Source organism: Eubalaena glacialis, chromosome 8 (assembly GCF_028564815.1).
Source record: "Eubalaena glacialis isolate mEubGla1 chromosome 8, mEubGla1.1.hap2.+ XY, whole genome shotgun sequence".
In the NCBI taxonomy this organism is placed as follows: domain Eukaryota; kingdom Metazoa; phylum Chordata; class Mammalia; order Artiodactyla; family Balaenidae; genus Eubalaena; species Eubalaena glacialis.
Window position 1 is genome coordinate 70,372,755 of NC_083723.1, and position 24,248 is coordinate 70,397,002.

The 24,248-nt window shown below is 36.6% G+C and overlaps 1 protein-coding gene across 1 annotated transcript; it reads left to right on the forward strand.

Moving 5' to 3' along the window:
- Positions 1–5,449: 5,449 nt before the first annotated feature.
- BET1 (Bet1 golgi vesicular membrane trafficking protein) lies at positions 5,450–15,631 on the forward strand. Its single transcript, XM_061197781.1, has 4 exons — positions 5,450–5,611; positions 9,965–10,089; positions 12,840–12,896; positions 15,467–15,631. Exons 1-4 carry the CDS (start codon positions 5,593–5,595, stop codon positions 15,620–15,622), a joined length of 357 nt encoding a protein of 118 aa, XP_061053764.1. The 5' UTR covers positions 5,450–5,592; the 3' UTR covers positions 15,623–15,631.
- Positions 15,632–24,248: the final 8,617 nt, after the last annotated feature.

Consider the following 24,248-nt stretch of genomic DNA (forward strand, 5'->3'; position numbering starts at 1 on the left):
TAAACACACTTTTTAAAATCTTTTCAAAGCTTTCTAATTGAGCTATAAAAATTCACGCTAGCCTAGAATAGGCACGCATGCTAAGTGCCCAGAAGTGCCGTATCACCCTCTACTACAGTTTGAGTGCTGAGGCTGTGAAGGCAAATTCTCTCTCCCCTGCTCCTATGAAATCAATTTTCCTAATTTTCTCTGTAACAGTTCTTATTTCCACATAACTCCTTGCTAATAGTTATTGCTCAAATTATGTTGACCTTGAGGCCCTATTTATAGAGAATTTTTAACAGGGGGGAAGTACTGGGGCAGGAGAAGAAATCAAATTCCTAGCGTCTCCCATAAAGACCTGCTTCAAACAAGATCAGGTCTTTATCCTTGCCTCTCAAGAGAAGATGGTCTTCTAACCCCAATAAAGAGAATTCAATAAAATAAAATAAACAAGAGTAAAGGCACGTGGCCAAACACACCTGGGTTAGGAATACAAATCATTGCCCTAACTAACTAACCATAACTTTCATGGCAGGTTTATGATAGTGATAAAGGCCTCAGTGATGGGAGTGAGCACAGAGCCCTAAGCTATTGCATGAAATCTGTTTATGGTTCAGAGCAGAGATCAAGAGCTTTTATGCAAGGACTCAAACCGCACACGTGCTTTAATGTACTAAGAAATAACCTTTTCCCCTACCCCTGCATCCACTTAGAGACTCTGCTCTGCCCAAAGTTCTGGAATCCCTATCACTCAGCATCAGCTGCTTGGACCAACCAGGGATGGACCCCTTACCCATGTTTGACCAGTCGGAATTCTCTTCCAGAAAACTCGTACTGGGAAACGGTTTGCTACACGGATCAAACTGGAAGGTCAAAGAGACATGGGGCCGAGGCTTTCATTCTGGAACAGTTATAGGAATCCAGTGTTCAAAGAGAAGAGTAAAGTAGGTGAGAGGTGCTGAGAGAAGATACCACGTAGCCCCAGAGGGACAAAATCAGCTGCATCTGGGCTTTCCACAAAGAAGCCAGGCTCTACTTTGTGCAATTGTAATCCACGATGTCCACCTTGAAATTCTGTCTTCCTACTTGTCCCAAAATGCAAAAAACAAAAAGCCCTGCAAAAAATATAACATCATGCCAACTTTACTCATTGTTAACTTTACTGTTCATTAAAAAATACCTTTTAAAACAATTTGTAGGTTAGATATTCTGGTTTCTAACATGGAGTCATAATGCAGAGCCTTTTAAAACATACAACACCAATATTTTCTAAGCGATGGAAATTAAACCTATCATCTTTAACCTAAAACAATGTTTTATAAATCTCAAAAGTTTGTCTAAAATTGGAATATTAAAAGGGCAGCCTATGCAAAGTGCTGTTTGAAATTTAGCTCTGCTATGGGTCCAGATATTCAGAAAAAAAAAAAAAAATCAAAGCTACTGATTCACTGACATTAAGGAAGGAATCATTCCCCAGAATGAGGTCTAAGTAATACATCCGAATTGCTGGAAGAATGAAACATCTTGGAGTTACACACAAGAAAAAGCCTTATCCTGGCAATCACACCCTATCATTTAGGTTTTCTGGGATCATGCCTGCCTTGAGAAAAAATTTTCTACTGCTTATACATGCCAAGTCACAAGAATTTCACTCATCTATGGTTCATTAACCACTTACTGAGACCAACTTGGTGGGTGGTTTGGGAAAACGGTACAACTAACAACCTCTTCCCTTCCTTCCTCTTTCCTTTTGCTTGGAGCAGCACCTGCATGCTCTATTTTCTTGTTTCCCTGAGAATTTCACCTCTCAGTTATTTCACCTTGATCAGTCTCTCCCTGTGGATATATATATCCTCTGTATTCACTCACTTTCTTCCTTTTTCTCTACCAACTATGTCCCCATTACCTTGGAAGATTTCTCTCTGCAGCCCAGGGCCAAGTTCACCAGTGTGCAATCTTTGCAGTTGCATAGGTCTCTTGGCTAGAAGAACATCCTGCTTGGTTTAATGCTCTGCAGTCACTGTTTTGAAATTCTTCATTTTATCTTTGAATTTGTGTTTTGTAAATGAAGTCTAATGGAACCGTGGAGCATGCATATGAGCAGAGGAGATGGCAATATGCATGTTTATTGTTCATTGCCACCCCATTCACATGTAACATTTGTGATGTTCCATAAGCACAGAATTCCAGTGGACACATAATGCGTGGAAGTTCTGCAAAACTCAAAGTGAGTAGAAGGTAAGTGTTTTAAGTCTGTGACTGAATAAGTGCGGGCACTGACAGCCCTGAAAGACCACATGAACCAGAAGTTCTTCTGCAGAAAGAAGAAAACATCCAAGGAAACTTATATTCTTCCATACTCATCTTACTTCCTTGTATTAGGCAGTTATATTTAAAATGATGACATCGAAGGAAAGAAAAAGATAGGGCAACCGTAATTACTTTACTTTTCAGTCCCTCCTAACTCACCAATAAGATGAAGACCAAGTTTTGGTAGACTATCAAGACCTGGCGCACATCAAGATTGGAATAAAAATAGTTGAGTTAGTTTTATGCAGTGTTTCTACAAAATATTATACATGTTCATGTATGAGCTATGAAATTCGAACTGTGTGATTTTGGTGATTTCACATATGAGTTAAATGCTCTCATGCTTGCATTTAAAACTGAACAATCTAAAGGGTAAAATTCATGCCAATAATTTAAATTTTTATTTTTCTTTACTTAGAAGGACATAAAATAGCAAATAAAACACCATGACAAGTTGGTGGGGAAAGATCGCAACAAAAGAAAAAACTTTATTTTTTACTATCTTTAATTGCACTTTTTCCTGCTTTTTGAATGAGGGGTATTGCATTCTCATTTTGCATTGGGTCCCACAGATCACACAGCTGGCTCTGCTGAAGACTTTTCAGTTGGAATTGTGTGCCTCATTTTTACTAACTAAAGCTGAGACGCATTACATAGGTGCTAGGAATATTCTTGAATTATGGAAAGGGAAGATCAAATTGGTGGCTCTTTGAAAACTCTTTGAAATTTTTTTTTGCATTCTCAACTATTAAGTAAAACGAATTCCTTCTCAAACAAGAATAACCAAAATAATTTTTAAAATTTTTTATTTAAAAATTTCTTTTTTAATGACATCACTTTATCATGAAAAGTAAAGTTACTTTTTTCTACTGGTTTTCACTGAGAATGTATAGTATATTTCAGCTATACTATGGGTTACCTAGACTTTGGCCAACATAGGAAGCACAGCAGCTACGCTATTGGCCTGGGTTGGGAACCTTACCGTCAATCCAGTCTCCAGGAGAAATGTGCTTTAAGTGCCAAATAACTGACAAACTAACTTTTGTTCCATAGCCTGTTTGTAAGTCAAGAGCTATTGGATTTTAGTTTACATTTTCTCACAGTTCAAATATTATGCTTGATATACTGAATTTGTTTCATGATTGGAAATTTTGTTAATGTTGATTTAGCCAGTTTTGAAAAAGAAAGTTTCAAATTTTGCACGATTCAGACATTTCCTGCTCATATTCTTGTTTCTGTAATTACTACAAGAAATAGTAGTACAGACTAATTGTCATTTTTCGTCATTCATTTCCTAGAGACCCCAAAGATTAGATGTTTTCTATGAAATTATCCTATGAGAATTGAAAAAAAGTTCTAAGTACTCCTCATCTCTAAGAATTTTATTGGTCTTCATTCAGTAAGAAGAGTTAGGGATTTTATTAAAAAGGAAAAGAAAAATAGAAAATGATAAAAGTGAAGAGAACTCCCGCTAGTCTCTATGTCAGCTGTGGTCCTATTGAATAACTGTTTTTCTGTGTATTAAATCCATCTTTTCCGCTTCATCTTTTGCATGCAAAATCTTCTCAGATGGGATTATCCTAATTTGAGACTGGCAACAGAAGCGATAAGCAACTATTTGGATTTTTGGGTCACAAGCTCAATACAAACCAGCTTTGCCTGTTTTCAGTTATACTCTTGGTACCCTTTGTTACTTTATTTTTTATCCCTTTTATATTTTATTATTATATCTCCCTACCATGTAGGGGAAGTAGTTTATAAGAGGATAAGTACATATGTAATTTAAATGATATTTTGGCAAACTCAACATTAGATTTAAAAAATTACATTAATATGAGAAAGCCTTCTTTAAGCAAGATGATTTTTCTGACATGTTTTGCTTATAGAACATGTGTACTTCTTACAAAAGAACTGTCACAGATTGTAAGATAAAATGCCATCATCTCTCTTATTGAAACGTCAGTGTTTATTTGCAATACTTGTTTCTGATAAAATCTTCATTTAATTCTCATGTTTTTAGAGAATGGTTGTTTATTTTTATGAATACTGTTTTCCTCTCAAAACGCTATTGGATTAAGCTTATTTCCCAGGTTAATAACTTTTATTAAAAATTGTTTTTTTGTGTGTGTGTATTTTACAAAAACGATCTTAGAGCAGAGACTTACTCTGTCACTACTATAGTCAATGTTCATATTGAGACACTATGAGGGAACACTAAATGATCAGACATTGCATTCTCAGAAATCTATAGTATGGAGATTATCCCACTGTCACACAGCAGCGACGACAAAACAGCAAGCATCCAGTGGTTTTTGAGCATCTACTGTGTATCAGACTTTTTTTTAAAAAAACACGTTATCTCATTTAATCCTCACGATAATCCTGTGAGATAAAATGAAATTCTAGGACTAATCCGGATTCCAGTACCACTCCACCCCCGCCAGCACCCCTCTTAAATTGGCACATTACCCTGTGTAAACAGTATTTCAGTAACCTTTGTGTAAGTTAAAAAGGTCTAAGTGGGAGGAAGTTTAGGGGTCCTTCGAGCCCTTAACAACTAATGGCCGTGGTTCTTTCTAGAAATGCAACAAACTCGGAAACAGGGAACGAAGTCTTCAGTGCCTCCGAGGAGACCCTGTTACTTTCATCGACTGTTTTAATCCGAGCAGCAACCCTAATGCAAGGGGCCTGGTATTCTCTACACCACTGGTGACCCGGCACCGATGGGTTACCCTCTTCCTTCCCGTCTATGGGTCTCAGATTACTTATGTGTGACATCAGAAACTTGGATAAAGTTTTCTTTGACTTTACCTGAACTAACTCGAGGTGAGAGGAAGTGAGAGGCGGAATCTGGAAAGAAGTCAACCATCCTCTCGTGGTCTGGGAGGGACAGATGTATAGCGTTAAACTCGGGGGCCGACAGCTGAGAGAAAGAGCCAGGCCACAAGCTGAGATCCAGAGTCCCAGGCCCGCAGTCTGAACCGGGGCAGCGCGCGCCCCTCTTCCGGGAGCCCCGCCCGCTCTTCCAGCCTGGTTCACCCTACGCCCCTACCACACTCCCGGCCTCGGCGGCGAACTACATTTCCCAGAATGCCATTCAAGCCGCCTCGCAGGGCGCCGAGAAGCGCCTTGGGTGACGCCATCAGCCGGCGCCACGTTTAGACTACCCTGATGTCGTGGCGCTTTAGGGGAAGAAGTTGGTGTTTCGCCAGGCCCTGGTACTGAGGACGCGGTCCGGGTGGCCCCTGGCCTCTTCCTACCCACCCCTCCGCCCGCCTTTTCCCCCGCTCCTCTGGCAGGATGAGGCGTGCAGGCCTGGGTAAGAAGAGGACTGAGATTCTAAGTTCGGGGGCCCTAGAACTGGCCGTGCTGGGCGCGGGGACGCGGAAGGAAATCGGATCTGTTTCATGTCTCTGGAATCTGAACCAGAGAGCAGGGTGTATGGAGGGGTCTTTGGAGGCGGTGCCAAGTGGAAACACACCATTTGCCCGAGATCCTGGGGCGTTCCTTAAGTTTAGTTCAGTCCCAGGTATGGATGGTAGGTTTAGAGAGAGTAGTGGAGGACTGGAGGTGAGGTATGTACAGGTGCCAACTCAGTGATGGATGAGTCTTTTAGTGTTATTGACGGTCTGAGCGTGATTTTGAAAATTGCTGTCTTCGGTTTCTCTTTATTGGACCTGATGTTAGTTTCTTCAGAAGCGAAGTTTGAAGAGTGAGTGTTGCATGCAAAGCACACTAATAATAATCATATTAGCCTGGTTACAGTGAGTTACAAAGGTAAACGTACGTATCATTACCGTTAAAGGCCATTTTACCCAGAACAATTCTTATCTGAGCCTTGTTCCACTGGTAAGACGGTAGAATGTGGTAATGCTTGGTGACTTAGCATTTGTTCTTGACCTTTTAGCTTAGGAAGCAGGTTCACCAAGCAGCAGGAACAAATTAGTCACAAGGACTTATAATGGGCTGTTATAACACAGAGCCATTAAAACAGCATTTTCTGGTTCTGAAACTATTAAGAGATAATTGGGGGGGGGAAACCTGCTAAATCAGTGTGCAATATACCTGAGAAAATATATGAAATATTGAAAAAAGATAATGTTACCTCTTTCAGTTCTTATAAGATGAAGAAAGAAAAAAAAAGTTTTCAAAAGTGTCAGGTATTTAAAGTTAGTGAAAGTTGCCAGTAACTCTAGGCATGTACATTCATTAGTAAATTGTGGTATGAGAAACAGCTTTTGAAAAATGTAGTTTTTGTGAATACTTGGATCATAGAAGGAAAGTTGGCCAAATAAATTGTAGAAAAAAAATATAACTCATTTTGAACAAGGTTAGTTTTATATGCCTAAATGTTTTTCCTTTTTATCATTACTAATGACAGCAATCATTTATTGTGTACTTGAGTAAGCTCTAGGTATACAGTCGTTGGTAGCTCTGCTTGTGTTCCCCAAAGCTTTCAATCTAGTTGAGGAGTAGAAATAGGTACAAAGATAAATTATAGTACAAGGCGGTAGCTGTACAACCAAATACCAAATAAGTTCTACAGGTAGTGAATGTCTCAGGGATTTCACAGATAGAGCACTTGGTACTTTGTGGAGACATAGGAACTTCAACTAAAGCTTAAATAATGACGTGTAGGAGAGATAATTTCCAGTTGAAAGGATGACCCTTTCCCCCCAGAAATAGTTGTAGGGCTGGAATCTAGAATTATGAATAATGTGTTTTAAAGGATTATGATTAAGCCAATTTGGTTGGAGTAGGAGACATAGAACCAGAACCAACCACATTGTGTAGACCTTTGAGTGCTAGGCCAAGGAATTTGGATCTCATCGGTGGATCTTTTGGCCCATTTGAATGTTTTTGTGCAGCAGTGTGCCATGATAAATTGCAGGAAAGGGACTAGAGAAATGATGGTTCTGAGCCCTGACTGTACATTAGAATCACCTGGAGAGCTTTTAGGGCTTTGATACCCGGACCCCAGCCCAGACTAATTAAATTAGAATCTCTAGAACAGAGTGGTTTTTTGTTTGTTTGTTTTTTGTTTTTAAGCTCCCCTGTAGTTGAGAAGAGGAAAGGTGATGTATCAATTGCTGAAATTTACATTGGTGTGATGTGACATGATGTGACAGAGCTTTTTTTTTTTTTTTTTTTTTTTAAAGTATCAGTGTGTATTGACCTGGAACTTTAAACCTGGGATCGTGAATCAGTAGATATTCATGTGGCGAAGCTTCCACACTTCACATGTCTCTCTCAGTGATTTGGTTCAGTTATTGATAGAAACTATCCAAAAGTAGCATTTGTCTAATGGACAAAGTCAGAGGATCATCTTTGGCACCCATTAGCTTTCCTACAACTTTTTATAGCAGTAAGTCATACAAAAGAATAACAACTCCTAACATTTTATTTTATTTTGTTTAGTTATTTATTAATATTGGTAGTGAATGATGGTGTGAGGGAAGATTAACTCTTTAATAGAAGAAATGTGCCTTGAAATACTTCTGAGAATTTCACTTTTAATAAATGGGACAGTATTGAAGAACTCTAAAAATAAAATTAAGATAGGCAAAAATAACAATAAAGGAAGTGAGACAAATAGCCATTAATTTAGAAATGAATTCCTTGGTTGTCAAGTGGTTAAATTCAACCAGTCAGTAATGACTTATTGGGCAAACGTTATATATCTAAGACCTTAGTCACATAAAATATGAAGACATTTTTCTTTTCTGTAAGGATTTTGGTCCTTATTAAGGTAGAGTTTGTACAGAGTATCATTGATGAATAGGGTGAGAATGCATTGTTTAAATGATTATTTTAATCACTGAGTGGAGGAAAATATTATGTCTAGTCACCTGAGTCCTTAACTTTTATGATGGCACACTTAGAGAGCTTTGTGGATAGTGTGTCAGCAGTTGAGGGAAAATTTGGGGAAAGCAACTCCTCCTCAGGAACATACTCGTTTAGCATTTTGTTGTGGTTTTTGTGGTGGTGGAGATTGTGTGTCTGCTGCATGTAAAGTACTTATTAGGTACAGGGGATATAGAAGAAGGATGAGACACTGCCTCTGTCCTCAAAGAAGCCTGTGACCCCACTGCTGCCAAAGCAGGCACATTCAAAGTTGAATAACAGTGAATTCAGATTCTGTTCATTAATTAATTCATTTACAAGTATTTACTGGGTGTGCCTTACTGTGTGTGTATGTTTGTGGGAGATATATAGCCACGAGCAGAACAAATTTACTTTCTGCCCTTGGAGTGCAGTCTAGAGTGTGATATTAGTGTTAACGTATAGTCAGAGCTGTAAGAATTCAAAGGAGAGAGTTTTGCTCTTTAGAGAAAGTGAGATTTGTGCTGTGCCTTGAACGAGCTTTCTATTCGCACTTTGACCTTCCTTCAACAACCAGTGCTGCCTGCTACTTCCGGCCCTTCCACATGTTACTGTCACTACCACTCCATCCACTCTTTGAGTTTATGGACACCTTTAGTTTCTGTATCATCCCTTTCCTCCATATTCTCAGGCTTCTGTCAACACTACTTCAGTCCTTGTCCAGTCTAATCCCCATAATCCATATATTCACCCAGTCTTTTTGCAAAAAATCTCATCGTCTTGGGGCTCTGTTCTTCAGCAGCCCCAACACTGTAAACCTCCAACTCTTGATCAGTCCAACCATCCAGCTTTTCCTGGGCTAACTTAGGCTGATGAGTTCTTCTGGAGAAAAATCACACTACAATATATTGCCTCAGCCAGGATTGCTTTATCCCTGTAGTAATCCTGTATAACCCTAGTCACTTTCCTCCATTATTCTCTTTACTGTTTATTCCCCCCAAATGATCACCATTCTTCAAAGACAGGCTTTTCTCTTTTTTACTGAGAAAATTGTCAATAGTTAAAAAAAAAAAATGCGGTTAGATAACACCGTCAACTATGCTTTCCTCTCTCAATCCTCCAACATGTTAGTATATGTATTCACTGTTCAAGGCTCACTCTACCTGTTTGATTGCCTGATGAATATCAAGTACTGTATTAGGCAGTGGCTGGGACTATAGTCCTGTATCCCAATGCTATTCCCTAGAAGATGAGCTCCAAAAAGTGGCACCTAGAAAGAACAATGAATCTGATACATGGAGTTTCTCAAGTATTTGTTGAAGAATGAATGAGTCCCTCTCTTAAATCTCAGCTAATAGTCTCCAAAAGTTATTCCAGCTCTTTTCTATTTAAAAGAAAGAGATGCTAGTAAAGGACCCTCCCTCTGCCATGAACTCCATCCTGCTGTATTATCCTCTTTCTGCCTTTCTCTTCACAGCCAATCTTCTTCCATAGGTAGTTGATGTTATGGTACTTTTAGATTTTTTTTTTAACTGTGTAGTTCTAGGGAGCAGGAAATGTGTCCAGAATATCCTTATATATCAGTGCCTATTTCAGTGTCTTGTGGGCAGTCAATATGCAATCAACAAATGTGTTTTGAACTGAATTCAGTATTCTTTGCTTAAGAGAGGGTATTAGAATTGTTCTGATCTCTATTTGGTTATTAATTTTTAAAGTTCATTTGGAGTGTGAATAATAGACATACGTGGTCTGCAACGCCCTCCAGGGGTCTTTTTCGGTTCTTTCTTGTCAAGGTTTCAAAAGTGGCTTGTTTTTGCTGCAACTCTGCTTGTGACTCTGATCCTTGCAGGTGAAGGAGTACCTCCTGGCAACTATGGGAACTATGGCTACCCTAATAGTGGGTATAGTGCCTGTGAAGAAGAAAATGAGAGACTCACGGAAAGTCTGAGAAACAAAGTAACTGCTATAAAATCTGTAAGTATAAAGCACATATTATATACTTTTATTGGCATCATACTAGGGAATTCAGTTACCCAAATAGTGTAGTTCGGTGATATGAGCTATTTTTCCCCAAATTTAACAATTCGGAGATAATAAAGCACCTATGAAACTAGATAGCCCAAATCACCTAACTACTTTCTACAACTGTCATTCACGCCAGGGGAAGAAACTTCCAGGAGAAAAAAGCTTTCTTCTAACAAGAAGCCTAAATTATCAATATTGGAATTAAAAAAAAAATCATTTAATTCTTAATTTCCTCTAAATGTTGTGTTTTCTAAATTATTCACATTATACAAAATTGCTTAGTTCATAGATCAACTACTTTTGATTTAATATGACCTTGAAAACAATACTCATTTCAGAATATAACAGTCTCCAGGCTTTTACAATTCTACTTTCCAAAGGCTAATGAAATAGCCATGAAGTTTTAGCAACATGACTCAAAATTTAGAAATGATTTAAGTACAAGTTTAGAAAATGTGGCCAATCAAAACATATGGTATATTTGTTTTGTTTTGTTTTGTTTTTAACTTCAGAATTTTTTTTTGTAGTTAAATCTAAAATACTGCATGTTGTCTGTAGTAATGTCTCAGAGCAATCCACCTTCCACCCCCAAGCAGCTCATCTTCTGACTTTTCTTCTTCTAGTCTCAAAAGCTACAAATCTGTCTTTCGTGTTTCTGCCTTTGTACCTCACGTCAGTCACCAAGTCCTGTGCTTTTTTTCTACTGTTCCTATTTCCACCTTTCTATTTCTAATACTATCCCCCAGTTTTCTTAGGTGAACTGTTGGGAAAGCCTTTTAACCTATCTGTTCTTAATTTTTCCCATGTTTTGGTCTGAGCTACACCCTGTCACCAGTCATCTTTTTAGAGTATTTTTTAACTTGCATCCTCGCTCCCAGAAGTCTTCAGTGGCCTCCCATGATGTAAGAAATGAAGTTCACACTCTGTAGTTCGATCAAATAGGTTCTGCAGATATTGTCCACAGCTTTTCAGACCTTACCTCCTGCACCTCCAGAATGTATACATGCTTTCTGCCAGACAAATTCAAGTACTCCTTGTGTCCTATGCATGCTGTCACGCTCCCACTCCTGTATCTTTGGGCATGCTATCCCTTTGCCTTAGACTGCCTCTCCCTCCTGACATTGGCTGAAGACTTGCCCTTCTGAAAGGCTCCACCTCATTGCATCTTCTCTCCTCCAGGCCATACCTGATCACCGCATAAAAGTAGCCTTTTCCTTATGAACATAAGACCATTTGTACCATTTCTGTAGCACTTATTGCATAATGATCTGCATTGGAATTATTTGTATGTAAAAGAAATTTACCAGAAATAGGGTTTTCTGTTGTACTTAGTTTTATATTCTACATAGCACTTACCATAATTCCTTATAGTGGTATTGAGTTAATATGTATTAAATAAAGGATTACCAAAAGATAGTTTTAACAGTGTATGTGATTGATTCTGCATTAAAATAAACATGCAGTACACTTATAGAGCATTCATTGGAAGCTTATGCTGCCAAAACTTAATTGCTATTTCATTAGTCTTTGGAAAACAGAATTATATTCAGCCTGGAGACTGTTAAATTCTGAAATGAGTATTGTTTTCAAGGTCATATTAAATCAAAAGGAGTTGATCTATGAACTAAGCAATATTGTATAATGTTAATAATTTTAAAAATACAACATTCAGAGGAAATTAAGAATTAAATGATTTTTTTTTTAATTCCAATATTGATGATTTAGGCTTCTTGTTAGAAGAAAGCTTTTTTCTCCTGGAAATTTCCTCCCCTGGCATGAATGACAGTTGTAGAAAGTAGTTAGGTGATTTGGGCTATCTAGTTTCATAGGTGCTTTATTATCTCTGAATTGTTAAATTTGGGGGAAAAGCTCACATTCTGATCTATAGAATTCTAGCATGGTTTTGCATCACTATTACCTCAGATGCTTTCCACACAAAATAAGTTGAGAACAATATTTGCAGTGGTTTGCCAAGATTTTTAGTAGTTTCCAAGATTTAGTAGTAGTGTGTTTATTCAAATATCTTAGAAATGAAGCCTTTGATGAATTTGTTGTATAAAGTATTAGGTTTTGGTTTGAGTAGCAGCTGTACTCACTTATGGTATTTCATTTAGAATCAGCCTCTTTTGTGCATAGCTTCAGGATGTGGGTAACACTAACTTGTGAGTTTTTTTTTCCAATTTATCATCATATTTTAAAGAAAAACACCTTTAGAATCTAAAGAAATAATTAATTTAGATGTTTATTCAACGTAATGCTACATTCATTAGGAAAATATTGCTTATATCTGGATTTGAATTGATAATATGGGAACTTGTATACATTTTAAAAATGTAAATGAAGAAATATACAAACAAATGCTATTGTGTGAACAGTATAAAGAGAGAAAAAAGAATGCAAGGATAAGAGAACCAGAGAGAAATATGTACCAAAATTAAAAGATGGAATTGAATATTAAGATGAAATCAAAATGAAGAACAGGGAGACAATGTCCATAGTTGGGAAGGAATAGAAATTTTAAATTTATTTTTCATTAATTTCAGTGAGAAAAGTAACAAAAGAAGAGAGTGTATTTTATATTTTTAGAATACAGTTTTATTTGAGAAAATGTTTATGCTTAGAATGTCAATATTGTTTTTACTTTATAACACTTAAAAACATTTATGTAAGGAATAATGTTTACGCTTTCTACTTTATAGCTGTCCATTGAAATAGGCCATGAAGTTAAACATCAAAATAAATTATTAGCTGAAATGGTAAGTGAATATGATTTTAACTTTAAGAAACTTGATCTGATATTCTCAAATTTGGTTTGGAATACCTCTAAGATTCGTTTTTGCCAGAGTTTTACATTTTTCATCTTGCCTAACACATATAAGTAGGAGGAGGAGGTGGAAGCCAATTTATCTTTAATCCTGTGCTTAGAAACACTGTTAAAAACTCAGGACAAATGACTATTTTGAGTCTTCTTAAAGATCTCTGGATATAGACTGCCAAGTAATCAAAAGCACTTTATATCCAACCAACCAAATGTCTTTTACTTAAGGTAAACCTATTTCTTTTGCTTGATCTTCTAAGGATCACTGTGAACAAGTCAATAAGATTTGAACATAGTAACATCCCCAAGCCTTTTATCTCTAGTCTAAACAAACTCAGTAATATATACCTGTTCTTGTTAGAGGCTCTTTTCATTCTCCAATGTTTATTTTGTATGTCAAACTCCTCCGGACCTTCCCTAGTTTCTTCAAATGCTTTTAAAATTGTACTATTCAAAAATGAATATTGCACTGAAAGCAATCTCCTTGTGAAAGTTGTACGTTAGAATCACTTGCAGAACTTTGAAAATATTTATGCCTGGTCCTCACTCTAAATATACTGATTCAGAATTTTAGGGGGAGGGGCCTAGGTATATGTATTTTGAAAAAAGGATCCCAGGTGATTCTGATGCATAACCCCAGTGAAGACTATAGATGTAAAGTGCTTGAGCTGCCTAGAGCCTGAATTGTGCAAAGGCTGTCATTGTGCCAGGGCCGTACATCTCAGGATACTGAGATTTCTATGAAAGTGCAGTGTTTCTAATCCATACCTAGTTCTCTCATCTTAAGGACTTCTTTTCTAGCTTTTTTTTTTTTAACATCTTTATTGGAGTATAATTGCTTTACAGTGGTGTGTTAGTTTTTGCTGTATAACAAAGTGAATCAGCTATACGTATACATATATCCCCATATCCCCTCCCTCTTGCGTCTCCCTCCCACCCTCCCTATCCCACCCCTCTAGGTGGTCACAAAGCATTGAGCTGATCTCCCTGTGCTATGCGGCTGCTTCCCACTAACTATCTATTTTACATTTGGTAGTGTATATATGTCAATGCTACTCTCTCACTTCGTCCCAGCTTACCCTTCCCCCTCCCCGTGTCCTCAAGTCCATTCTCTATGTCTACGTCTTTATTCCTGTCCTGCCCCTAGGTTCCTCAGAACCATTTTTTTTTTAGATTCCATATATATGTGTTAGCATACGGTATTTGTTTTTCTCTTTCTGACTTACTTCACTCTATATGACAGACTCTAGGTCCATCCATCTCACTACAAATAACTCAATTTCGTTTCTTTTTATGGCTGAGTAATATTCCATTGTATATATGTGCCACATCTTCTTTATCCATTCATCTGTCGATGGACACTTAGGTTGCTTCCATGTCCTGGCTATTGTAAATAGTGCTGCAATGAACATTGTGGTACATGACTCTTTTTTTTTTTTTTTTTTTATTAATTAATTAATTTATTTATTTATTTATGGCTGTGTTGGGTCTTCGTTTCTGTGCGAGGGCTTTCTCTAGTTGTGGCAAGCGGGGGCCACTCTTCATCGCGGTGCACAGGCCTCTCACTATCGTGGCCTCTCTTGTTGCGGAGCACAGGCTCCAGACGCGCAGGCTCAGTAATTGTGGCTCACGGGCCCAGCTGCTCTGCGGCACGTGGGATCTTCCCAGACCAGGGCTCGAACCCGTGTCCCCTGCATCGGCAGGCAGACTCTCAACCACTGCGCCACCAGGGAAGCCCCATGACTCTTTTTGAATTACGGTTTTCTCAGGGTATATGCCCAGTAGTGGGATTGCTAGGTTGTATGGTAGTTCTATTTTTAGTTTTTTAAGGAACCTCCATACTGTTCTCCATATTGGCTGTATCAATTTACATTCCCACCAACAGTGCAAGAGGGTTCCCTTTTCTCCACACCCTCTCCACCTATGTTTCAATGTGGTCGTTTTTCCCCATCCATATTTGTAGTCTCTACCACATTTTACCACCTCTACATGATATTCTCTTAACTTTTAATAGACTCTGCTGACCTTCTAAGTCAGCTACCTAAATAAAAGGATCTTAAAAGTAAAGGTACATTTAACTGCTAACCATATTAAATTTTGGATGAATTCTGTACTGGGAAGCAACCCAACATTTGACCTTGGAGAGCAATGCCCCAACAAAAAGTGGGAAAAAACCTGTGTGATAGTAGATAAACTACTTACTTTATTGTTAATATTTTTTAATCCACATAATTGGAATAAGACCTAAATACTTTGGGGTTTTGAATTACTCCGGAGCTGAAAGAATGTTTATTGGATAATGAAAGAGCTTTTTATTTATTGAGAAAATTATTTTGCATGGAGTAATCAGGCTGATTATCTAAGTTATAAACAGGGTCCTGAATTGATTAAACACAGAAAATGTCATTAAAAATGTATTCTAATAACAATATATTAAATTACTTAAACATGCATGTGTAGAATATTAGAATCCAACTATTACATTTTGTTTTCCCTTTCTCCTCATAGGATTCAGAGTTTGATTCTACAACGGGATTTCTAGGTAAAACCATGGGAAAACTGAAGATTTTATCCAGAGGGAGCCAAACAAAGCTGCTGTGCTATATGATGCTGTTTTCATTGTTTGTCTTTTTTGTCATTTATTGGATTATTAAACTGAGGTGATGCAAGTAACTGTGAGTTTGGAATTTGTTCCAACTTAACGGCTTGGAGTACCACTTCAGTAAAAAATCAGCATCAAAACATTCCTAAATTTCAAATAATACTATGGCTTTTTCCGTCAAAGATTACTGAATTTTACTTGTTTTATAAATCACATTAGATAGTACAGTGCTCTTTGAATACTGTTTCTTAATGATTCATTTTTTTGCCCCTATTTTCAGGGGTATTGAGATGGTCCGAGGTCAGTCTGGCCCTAGTAAGTTTTTTCCTGTTTTTTGCTGTCAGGTTAAATAGCAGTATAATATCCTGTTGTTACCATAAATGTAGGTTTATGTTCCACATAAAGAAACTTAGTGGGAAAATAACAATGCCTGGAGAGCCTTGTGCTGAGCTCTCGAGGTGGTGAGAAAGTTTGTGATGGATGGTAAATGTATTTTCCTGAACTGTCATCGCCCCTGATGAGGTACTCTCCTTTCCTCCTTTATTTGGTTAAAATTGTAGGCTGATTTCTTTTTACCTACAGTTTTCCTAATAATTTTTGATGATATGACTCTTCTTCCGCCTCTGCCCAAGGACCTCATTCTTTAATAAAACTTGTTATTTTGGCATATTTCTAGTAAGGTTCAAAACAAATGTGTACCCGTATAGTTGTCATTTTATATTAACTTTATATATATACCATTGACTTGGCTTATAATAGTTTTATGATTTTAGCTACTTAGGCCATTTGGTTATCATTTATGACAGAATAATGTGAAGCTAAAGTAATTGCTAAGCTCTGAATGGAAATAAAATGTTCAAGAAAAGTAATTGCCTCTGCTTTATTATGTGCTCAAAATAAATATTGGAAATACTCAGGCATTGACCTTGGGGTTAAGGGCACTGTTGCTTTAATCCAGTGTATTTGTCTATAGAAAACAAAATACAAAAGTGGACTGCTGAATAGAAAGAGATATTAAAATGTGAAATACTCCGTATTGCTACTATTTTGGAATTTGCCCATTTATGGGCTCCAAAAATAAAATTTTTAATGAAATATATTAATTGACTTTGTTGCTTCTTTGTTCAAGTCTCTCTCTCTTTTTTTTCCTCCATAGACTGAGAAGTGGTTCTGAAAACTCAGAACAAACTCAGAAAAGCTTAACATATTTGTATTATTTCAGAACTTGCACACAAATGAGATAAATCATGACTGGTTTCAAAATTCTCTTTAATTCTTTAAATTTTTATTTAAAAATCTATTATCTTTGATTTTGCTGAGTTTGCAATCTTTTTTTGCTTATGCATACTTACCTATCAATTTAGGCCTATCTTTTCTGGCTCCGCTTGTTGTCATTTGGGCCTCCACCTGACAGGTTAAAACACTAGAGCTGAGAGCGGTTAAGTGACAGCATGTAAGACACAGGCCTGAGGCGTGAGGTGAGGGACACTGGTTTGGGTTAGATGACCTGGGTTCAAATCTCCATTCCTTCACTTGCTCAGTGTTTTGGGGCCTGTTTCTTCATTTAATCATCTATTTCATACGATTATTGTGAGAGGAAGATAATATATTGGAAAGTGCTTGACACATGATAATGCCCCAATAAATGTTAGTTCTCCATATCATGAACAGACATGTCAGAAAAGGGAGTAAATTTAAGGGCAAGACAGTAAGTTTGAGGTGAGGATGTGACCTCCAAGTGGAAATTTCTATCAGAAATTTAATAATTAGAGATTATTTGTTTTTCAAGAATTATTTAACTGTGTACTCTGCCAACTATGTAACATCAGAGCTCAGAGAAAACTCAAAAATCATTGTCAATAATTAAAATTGCAAAAAAGGGAAGAACAGAAGTCTAAAAAAAAATGACCGGAAGATGGAAACAGAAGAGAATCAACAATGGAAATAGGTGAGATCAAAGCCTTAGGAAAAGCAATGATGGCAAGAGAAGGATGGATTTCAAGATTAAGGTTTGGCTATTATAAGAAAGTACTTTGTAAAGTATTAAAACACTATTTCTATGTTGGCTATTATCAAGGAGGGGAGGATTTCAGGAAAAGGGGTTTGGGGTGATGTAAAAGTGATTCTCATCACTGCATTATCCAGCATGTCATATTTTACAATTCTTTTTTAAGAACTGCCTAAAATAGGTCCCTAACCAGCATTTTATATCACCCCTCCCCATTACTGCCTTTGCTGAGATTCCTGGCAGGCAGGGAACTCTGGAAAGGTCTGTCTCTGCCCTATCAGGGATCCTTCTGCCAGCACCTCTTTCTTCCTTCTGCTTAGGGACCCCCTAGCAAAAAGTACTTCGAGAAATAAAATTTTGGGAAAACATCAAATATGGACAATTTCTAATTCTTCATAATCCTTTACAAACTCATTGCTAAATCTGAAAAGGACTTTATTGCTATTGGTGTTGGGGAGGTTGATTGTACTAATTGAACAAATAAAATATTCACATTATCATTTTTATTCAAACAGTGTAAGATTTGCAGGTGTTTGGGTGGTGAGTAACACACTATAAATCCTATATTTTAAATGGTCAAGCAGCTTTAGAAAAATCTCAAGTGTCCAAATTTTTTTCTACAAAATATCTGGTCACTTCATTTGACTAGGAGTTGGTCTTTGGAAGTGTGCTGACACATTTGCAAATAATAGAAAGTTTAACTTACCTGCTCCATCCCTTACAGATACCAGGCATAGGTTTCCACAATGAGGAAAGGGAGAATTATACATAATACTGATAGAATTTAAATTAGCATGTAAATTAATTCTTGACCAGAGAATCAAATCTAAAACAAATGGGCAACATTTGAAGCATCAGAATTCTGGAGCAGAAAACCCTAGCACCTGCACGCATAAAAAGCTTCTGTTTCTACCAAACTAGTTTTCCTAATTTTTCAGTGCTCTTAAATTTCTAATTATATGTATTGAATTTGCTTCCTTGCAGAAAAAGTGGGAAAAGTGCTTGATAATTTGGGTTCATTCAGTTAGCAAATATGTTTATCAGGCCATATTGATGAATAAACTTTGACTCAATATTTACTGGGAAGCGGAATAGCATCGTAGCTAAGACTGAAAGCTGTGCAGTCACCATTCACATCATAACTTTGGGCTGATGACCTCTCCACCTCAGTTACTTCATTTGTAAAACAGGAATAAAAATTGTATATAGGTAGCAGTAATACACTCATAGGGTTATTATGATTAAAAAAATGATATTCCTTATAAAGAACTTCAAATGGGTTCCTGGCACTCAATGGAGGCTGTTGCTTTTGTGGGTCTGTGGATGGGCACTTGGGGATTTTAATCACACCAGCTACACAGAATTTTGGCTGCTTTCTCCGGCTCTCACAATCCTGCCAAGGATAAAAGCAGCTGTTTGTCTTTTCTGGGAAGAGTCATCATTTTCTGGAATTTAGTTCATTTATGTTTCTTTGTATCCTTGGCAATCTGATGGGTTTTTTTTTTTTTTAAACCTATGACTTTTGAGTGTATCTGGCTTGAGTTATTGGAGTGAGAACAACAGATTTTTCAACTTTCTGGAAGCAGAAGTTTGGAGAGAGAGAGCTTAGTTTCCTACTTGGTAAAAAGTTATAAATACTCCATTTCCTTTTTTACTTTTTCTATAGTTAAATTTTTAACTTTCTTCTATTTTGAAATATTGATAAATGGTATGAGGTGAGGGGCACCAATGATTTTATTTTTAATTTACAAAGTGCCAACCAGTTATTCCCACAGTAAATATTAACACCTTTTTTCTCTCCTTATATGTTGTTATGGTATATGATAGGGTCATTTTCTTGTATATGTATTTTGTTCCGTTCACTTTCTTTATCCTTGCACCAATACCACACTATTTTAATTATTGTAGTTTCATAGCATATTAATAGCCAGCACATATCGATTCAATTTATTCTTTCTGATGAACTTCAACATACTTTGATAATATTTTAATAAAGCATAGTGGATTTTGATAAGAATCACATGAATCTTTTATAACCTTCACTGAAAAAAAAAAACGAAAATATTTCCCTACTGGAATGTTAGATTTTGACTCCAAACAAATTTCACATTTTTTTCATTATATATTTATATTTAATGATATATAGTGGTAAACCAGCTCTCTTGGGGGTGGGGGGATTGATTCGTAGTAATTTTTAATTTTTGTGGTAAAATATTTCCACCACACTTGATTTCAAGCTACCAAATGTAACAGCACTGAACACAGAGTTATGAAAACAGACGGACAACTGGATCTAATAAGGTGGTACAAGCTGGCTCTAGTACACCACTGGTTACATTGATGATAAATATTCTTTTTAAAAATGTAGAAGTTATTTGCTTCCTAAATGAGAATCTCACACTTAAATTTTAATAGGAAAAAACTCAGGCAACATGAACTTAAATTGATAAATTAACCAGAATAATATTTTTTTCAATGTCATATGTCAACTTCTTTTCTCAATATTTATGGGTAAACTCATGCTACATTTATTGATCTCCCATTTTCTGGTAGTTCAAATACTGTATACAAATTATATATTTTAAAAGGTAGCTGATTATTGTTGTTCTCTATGCTTTTCCCTCCAGTTAAATGTTCAAACAGAGTGCAGGAATTGTTCTGGATATTTTATAAAGCTTTTCTCTTTATAGACAAATGTTATCTTGGCTGAGGCGTTCAGGTCTCGCCTGCTCGCCCTTTGAAAAGAGATTTTCATGAGCCTTTAAAGGACTACCATATGAACTGAAGAGCTCTGCAAAGGGCCAAGTCCAGGTCTTAAAATAATCTTTCCTAATCTTCAAAATGAACAGAAAGATTGAAATACACATAAAATGTTTTTGACCAAAAAAATCATCCATATATTAGGTGTGAGACTTGAAAATTCACAAAAGCTTAATTAATCATCTGTAACTTTAATAGTAAAGGATAATGCAAAATATAACCACATTATCCATTGTAAATGTTAGTATTCTACAAAGTGTTTACGACGCTTAAAAAGAAAAACTAATGTTTAATGGTTTCTTTTTACTAATTAGGTCAACTTTGCAACTTCAACAAGGATCAATTTTACACACATAATTGTATAAAAATTGTTCCTACTGTGCTTTTTCAAAGATCTATAATCGTGGTGTGATTCACATGAAAGCAGACAGCTGAATCTGCTTATATCAGTATTTATGACTTCTTTCATGCCTACAATGAATTTGGAAATGAGCAGAAAAATCATAGCACAGCTGAAGTAAAAGTTCAGATAAAACAGATATTAATGTATAATGAAAAACTTTGTTGTCATTAATTTATATTTTATAAGTATTTATAATTATTCCTCCTCAACTTTATCTCATTAATGAATAAATCACCCTGTAAGTTGACAATTTATGAAGCTTTCTGCATTACTGAATAATCCATTGGCTTTAAAGCATATAAGCTAAGCTCTCTTACTTTCAAGAAAACTGGAGTGTAATTGTTATGTGAGATAACCTGTATTTCAGAAAATTTATTGGACTGAAATGCTTTAGTCTGCTTACGTACAGATTTAATGCTTAGTGTCTTCAAAAAGTCTTTTAAAATATTTTAATTTCACATTAATGTATATTTATGTTTAAATTATTTGAACATTATTTAAACATTTTTAAAGGTAAGTTGAATTTGTTTTGTTTGCGTGTGCGTGCACACACACCGATTCCATACTATTAGATTAAAATTCCTTCAATATTAATGGATTCTCTTCTATGTTATTGCTTGAAAGACAAGCAAATTTCTGAATGGGTTATGCTATTCTGCTCCCTTAAACTCTCTTTACTTTGCATTTACTTCTCGTGACTGAACAATTTAAATTTAAGTTAGTACTAAAATAGTTCTATTCACACAGAGAGCTTTTTAAAGGAGAGCAATGAGTATACATTCTTTTTACTGATTACATACTGTTTCACCCTCAAAATTCCCACGAAATGATCTCTTCCGGAGGCTTGGTGAAAACTGAATGCCGAGGACAGGGTGTCTACCAATATTAGACTGTAGTAGATCTCCAGAAGTGTCTGGTGAATAAGTTGATGTTTCCTACTAGAGAACGTGTCTTTTTTATTATCTCTCACTAAAATTCCAGTGCTGAGACCATAGAAAGCCCTTAATAAAAATGTGTGGCACATTAAATAAAATTCCAAGTTCAGTTATGAGCTGAGTTTCTCTGAATATCCGAGGCACAGTACGGTAGCCGTGAGGCTAATTAGGGGCCAAAAATTATTGCTAATTTAAAATTCTTATGTTTTTCACTTTTTAAAGCTGAAGGAAGATGGGCTAAAATTGAATGCTCTGCCTAAGAGGTCAAGAACGGACACCACTTAATCAGGCACAAGTGGCAGAGGAGTTGAGGAAAGCCATTTAATATTCCTCTTCTTCCATCACCAATCACATTTCAAAACAGAAGAGGTTTATCAACATCTCTGACCCAAGTTGATCAGATGGGTAGAGCATTCTATTCCAGAAAACCTACGTTTCTTTAAGAATTTTTTTTTGCTGTTTCTGACTAATTAGACTTGACTACTGTCCTTAGCCAAGATGTTTGCATATAACTCAAAGCGCTACAACAAGATGTGCAACCCACTTACTCATTAATGTAAGTGGTGGCTTCTCATTTACCAGAGAACTTCACTGGCACACAGATCAAGGTCAGAGAATGGGACGTTCCATACTAGTGGAGACATGCATATCCAGTGAGCATAGCATTCTTGGGTGGCCCACACTTTGCTACCACTGACAATATAGTCATCACTTTCTTCACATCTGTTATCTTGGTATCTGCTGAAAAAGTAAATCAGAGGAAATGGAAGCTTCATTTTTTATCTTTCAGGACAGGCAGTCCATTTTCATCCATGAAAGGCAAGTGATAAATATTAGCAACTTAGCAACTCTTCTCTTTAAGTCTACCTTGAATTTTCAGAGCTAAAAATTTCTGGTCTGTTCACAGGACTATAGAATTTATAGTGATTTGTAAAATGAGAATTCCAACATATATCTAATATTCCCAAAGTGAAAATTGAGAAAATGGAAATGAGGCAAGTTTTGAAAGAGATAATGAATGAAAATTCTCCAGAAATTGAAAAAAATTACATGAGTTCTCAGATCGATATGCCACACTACAATGCAAACAGGTTATAAAGGAAAGAAAAGAAAAGAAAAAAGAAAAGAAAAGAAGCAAAGCCCCACAGCTAGGCACAACATATTAACAGTGCAAACATTAAAGATGAAGAAGTCTTAAATGTATTTCTTTAGTAAGAGGACAACTGAACATAGAATGAAGAAGATGAACATAAGGAGAACATTTTAAATTAAAAAAGTACCTAATTTTTCAGGCCATATTCTTGCAAATGTGAACTGTTCTTTTCCCTATTCTCAGATCTTATAGACTAAGAAAAATGGGGGGAAATGGCTTGTGAAATAAAACCACTCCAATCTATGGAATTCCATAATGGAGACTAAAGTAGCACCACTTCAGACACATAGGTGAGGATTAATGGGAACAGAGATCAGAGAGGAACTAAGCTTAAATTTATGCCCCAGATTCAGGTAATTATGTCACACCTGTTCTTGTACAAGGAGATAGTATGGCCTCAAGTGTGCTGCTCCTTTTCAAAGCCTTGTACCCACTAATGCAAGGAATAAGATCCTTAAAAACAGTAATAAACACCGTTGGAAAGTCAAATCTAGGAAAAACACATAGGATTATGGTAGCTTAAGAAGACTTGTTTCACTCACTTTTAACATCAGATCCTGTACCAGTTTCACAGCTGCACAGACAAGAGGTAAACTCCCCAGCAATGGATGGAAAAGACTCTGCTGTTCTTCACTCCCATGCCTGAAGTTGAGGGGTCAAAGGAACAAAGGATTAAAACTGGACATAATTATAGGCAAAGTAAATGACTAGTTCCATGAGAATCAGGGCTGGTTGTTGTGTGTCCTGGTCTACTCCCAGGGCCCAAGTGCTCGATAAATATTTACTGAGTGAAAGAATTAATGCAATCTGATACACAAAGGAAGACATAATTTTAAAATACAATTTAGATGACTATGAAATACATCATACTTTCTCAAGATAAATTTTAAGAATGAACAGAATCTAGCTACTGATTTTTTATGCAATCATATTTAAAAGAGGACAAGTTTATGAAAATTAAGAGATCATGTTAAGCTGAAGTTCACTAATTTATCACATGACACAAGGGAAAAGCCCACTATTTTCAGGTGATAAAAGCATATTTTTAAGTAGAGATACTTATAATGCATCTTTCAGTTGGTTGTATGTTCTTGCCATTGTATTGAAAATTGGCAAAGCTGGGCTTTCTTGGTGGACTTTGGTTGTTTTTACGTAGCCAGCAACCAGGGACTGCCTATTATGGGGCATTCTCAGCTTGTATAAGTGTTGCTTCCCACCCTAGAAGCCAAAGTGGCTGAAGACACTCTCTTCCTGCCCTCCTGGTAGCCTAGCTGTAGGCTCAGAATCCAGGCTTGACCAACCAGGACTTCAAAAGATGTAAGCAGCTGAGAAACTACTAATGGCAGAAGCCTCAGCATCAACTGTTGCACAGAGATCGATGTGCAGTCTGGTGGCAGCAGCCTGAATGTGCTATGTTGAATGGACTGGC